The sequence below is a fragment of the Lucilia cuprina genome, chromosome 2 (genome assembly GCF_022045245.1).
Source record: "Lucilia cuprina isolate Lc7/37 chromosome 2, ASM2204524v1, whole genome shotgun sequence".
Lineage (NCBI taxonomy): Eukaryota > Metazoa > Arthropoda > Insecta > Diptera > Calliphoridae > Lucilia > Lucilia cuprina.
The window spans coordinates 10455630-10459929 of NC_060950.1; the positions used below are offsets into that span (position 1 = coordinate 10455630).

Genomic DNA, 4300 nt, shown 5'->3' on the forward strand with positions numbered 1-4300 from the left:
TCAGTTCTAGTTCAGTTCTAGTTCAGTTCTAGTTCAGTTCTAGTTCAGTTCTAGTTCAGTTCTAGTTCAGTTCTAGTTCAGTTCTAGTTTAGTTCTAATTAAGTTCTAATTAAGTTCTAGTTTAGTTCTAGTTCAGTTCTAGTTCATTTCTAGTTCAGTTCTAGTTCAGTTCTAGTTCAGTTCTAGTTCAGTTCTAGTTCAGTTCTAGTTCAGTTCTAGTTCAGTTATAGTTCAGTTATAGTTCAGTTATAGTTCAGTTATAGTTCAGTTATAGTTCAGTTCTAGTTTTAGTTTAGTTCTAGTTTAGTTCTAGTTCAGTTCTTAAAACAAATAGATATTCATAGATTATGAAAGACATTTGTTTCTGAATAAACTTTTTAAATATTAATCTTGAATTTGTTTTCCAATATCTTATTTTCAGACGCGGCATAACACCACCACATCGTGTTAAATCCATATCGATGGCCACATTCACACAAGACGAAATCGATTTTCTTAAAGCACATGGCAATGATGTCTGTGCCAAAACATGGTTGGGACTGTGGGATCCCAAGCGTGCTGTACATCAGGATCAACGTGAATTGATGATTGACAAATATGAACGTAAACGTTATTACTTAGAGCCAGCTAGTCCCTTAAAATCTTTAACAAATGCCACAAATCTTAAGACTACAACATCAACAGCCGCCGCCACAACATCAGCAACATCCTCAGCCTCAATAACAGCGTCTTCAGCGAATAGTACCCAAAATAATACTAATAATAAGGCACACATACAGCTAACACCACCAACATCGCAACGTACTACAGCCAATGGTCTGCACAAGACCTCCTCAAGCGCCATTAGTCGTCCTCAGCATACAACACCACCACAATCCCAAAATGGCTTTTCGAGTTCTCTTTCAAATCATAACACCGATGCTTTCGGTTTACATAATGGTTTGAATTCATCGGTGGGTTCCATGTCCACTGGCGCTCTCTCTGATACTAGTAGTTGTGCTAGTGCCAATGGCTTTGGGGCAGAGGCAGATTTTGTAGCCGATTTCGGTTCAGCTGATATATTTAATGCTACTGTAGCCAGTTCGCCAGCTTCATCGGTCGGTTCATCGACGACAAATAATGGTTATGCCAAAATACAACCCATGAAAATGTCATCAGCTGCACATCAACAGTTTATGAATGGTCATGGTGGTGGTGGCGGCAATAATGTATCTACAAACTTACAAAATGGTAACCTCACTAATGGAAATACAGAGAATTTTGCTGATTTTGATCATGCACCGATATATAATGCTGCAGGTGAGCTGATATGATTCTACTATATGTTTATAATTTTCTTTGTTTCTTTTTAATTTGTCCATGTAATAAGTTCGTTTTTTCTATAATTAAGACTGTAAGTTTTGTTTCGTGTTTAAGGAAAAAACTGTGGATGGAAAGTTTGGAAAAAGTGGAATTGCATAATTAATAGTTTAAGGATTTGTTTTACAAATTGTCGGATGTTTGCGAAAGCTTGACAAATCCCCATTTCTTTATTATTATTCAAGCTTTAACTATAAATTATTTCACTATAAATTTACTTATAAAACTATAAGTTTTTAGGAGGATATATAAATTTGTTTCAAATATATTGCTTATGTGGTACTTTATGTTATTACTCTCTTAAAGGCAACTTTTTCGTTTTCTTACTTTTTCCTTAAACATTTTTTTTATTCAACTATATTTTTTACATTATTTTTTTGTGTTTGAAACTTTCCTGTTCAGTTTCAAGAAAAACTATTTAACCTATATTTTCTTACAAAACAGCAAAGTATTTCCTGTCCAATGTTTTTCTTGCCACCATCATGCTTTTTGCCATTTCAGCAGTTTTTTTTCTTTCTTTCTCCAATCTCTATGACTTGAGTTAATTCTAGCTTTTTTTGTGTGCAGATTTATTTATTTAAGCTGTTAAACAGGATTTATGACATAATTCTATTTTTTAGTTTTTTTTTCTTTCTTCGGCTTATATTTTTCTTACTATTTACTTAATTTATATCTTCTTATAGTAGTTGAACAGGAAAAAATATATCAATTTAAAATAATCCCCTTTTTAAAAGTTGACCACTACTACCCACCTTGTAATAGTATGCAATTTGTGTATAAAATTTTTAAAGAATGAGATTTTTATTTAAAACTTTTAATATATAAATATTTAAAGGAATGGAATTATTCACTGAAAGAACTAGGTCTTCTTTTTGGGTTTTAACTTAAAAAAAACTTGTTCATGGAAAATTCAGTACATTCTTAAGTACTTTTTGGTACTTTTTGTAATATAAATACTTTTAATAAGTATCAATATTCGCTTCAATAATCTAGTCTATTGTCTAAACTGCAGATTATTTTATAGTATAGTCTAGTCTGTAGTGTAGTATACAGCTTTAGTTAAGTTATAGTTCTAGTATAGTTCTAGTTCAGTTCTATGTCAGTTCTAGTTCAGTTCTATGTCAGTTCTAGTTCAGTTCTAGTTCAGTTCTAGTTCAGTTCTAGTTTAGTTCTAGTTTAGTTCTAGTTTAGTTCTAGTTCAGTTCTAGTTCAGTTCTAGTTCAGTTCTAGTTCAGTTCTAGTTCAGTTCTAGTTCAGTTCTAGTTCAGTTCTAGTTCAGTTCTGGTTCAGTTCTAGTTCAGTTCTAGTTCAGTTCTACTTCAGTTCTAGTTCAGTTCTAGTTTAGTTCTAGTTTAGTTCTAGTTTAGTTCTAGTTCAGTTCTAGTAAAGTTCTAGTTCAGTACTAGTAAAGTTCTAGTTCAGTTCTAGTTCAGTTCTAGTTCAGTTCTAGTTCAGTTCTAGTTCAGTTCTAGTTCAGTTCTAGTTCAGTTCTAGTTCAGTTCTAGTTCATGTCTAGTTCAGTTCTAGTTCAGTTCTAGTTCAGTTCTCGTTCAGTTCTAGTTTATTTCAAATATATTTCTCGCTAGCTTTTAGTTGCATTTATACCCTCTATATTTAACCAAGTTCATTCCACCTTGAAAAATAGTCCATACGAAATGTGTCAGAATTCTTGTGTCTCAATAACATACTCCCCAATTTGTGTATAAATGATCAAGAGGGTTCATTTTCCATTTTAATTTATGCATTTTAAAGTATCTACTATTTATTTAAACTATTTAAATGGAAATTTTTAGACTATTAGAAAGAATTTACTTAAACACAAGTACGTACACATGTCTGACTTGTCTTTTGTTTTTCACAACTTTTCTTTGACAAATTTATAACACTTTTACACGTATTTTCTTTGCGTAAAAAATTAAGGAAATTTTAAGAAAAAAAAAAAAACAAATTGTATAAATTTGCATTCTTTTTACATTACAAACATTATATTGTATATGTTGTTGTAACCTGTTTACATTTTACAAACAATGTCGTACTTGTGTAAAGTTAAATTTACGACAGATAAGTGTAGAAAGATAGTATGAGTACTTAGTTTTATTAGGGCGTCTCTGGAGTTGAGATTTGAAACAAATTTAAGAGTTTTTAGGGTATTTTAAAGACATTATTTAAAAATTAATTATTAAAAATATTTAAAAAACTAAAAATAAATGTTAATGATTTTTTGAAGTTTTCTGAATTTAACAGTTTGCGTCTATAGGGAACAGCCTTATTACGTTTACGGTTAATTTTGTAAGAACAAAAAGTACCCTAGAACAGACAACAATTATTTAAACCTTCTCGTGCCAGTATTACTTTTCCTTTTTTGTCTGGATATTTCCAAATGTGTGTCTGTCTGTCAGTCTCTACTGCCTGCCTATTATTTTGAAAAAGTATGTGTTGGCGTTTTAAGTTTATTTTATATTTCACATATTTTTACATTGAAAAGCTTGTGTGTTGTTAAAAATAAAATGTTTATAGTTGTTCACGCCATCAAAAGTTAACGTCATTTGAAATATCAGCCAAAACTTTTGTTTAATTTTATTTTACATTTTTTTGCATTATTTCTGCTTCAACACCATACGTACTACTTGTACATTGTTCTTGCCACATACAACTGGAATAAACACTTCTTGACGTCAAAGAATGTGAATAAATTTTTTTTCGTTTCTGTTGAATTAAAATATTTTTTAAATAGAGACAATTTGCAGTCACATCCAGTTGTTGAAAATATTTTAAATTTGAAAAGAGCGTTTTTATATTAAATTTTGTTTTTCATCCTTAAAAAAAATTAAATGTTCTAGTTCAGTTCTAGTTCAGTTCTAGTTCAGTTCCAGTTCAGTTCCAGTTCAGTTCTAGTTCAGTTCTAGTTCAGTTCTAGTTCAGTTCTAGTTCAGTTCTAGTT

At 30.8% G+C, this 4300-nt stretch overlaps 1 protein-coding gene across 1 annotated transcript; it reads left to right on the top strand.

Annotated features, from left to right (window-relative positions):
* The first annotated feature begins 419 nt into the window (after positions 1-419).
* LOC124419573 (arf-GAP domain and FG repeat-containing protein 1-like) lies at positions 420-1328 on the top strand. Its single transcript, XM_046949607.1, has one exon. The coding sequence runs from the start codon at positions 462-464 to the stop codon at positions 1311-1313; it is 852 nt and encodes a 283-aa protein (XP_046805563.1). The 5' UTR covers positions 420-461; the 3' UTR covers positions 1314-1328.
* The last annotated feature ends 2972 nt before the right edge of the window (positions 1329-4300 follow it).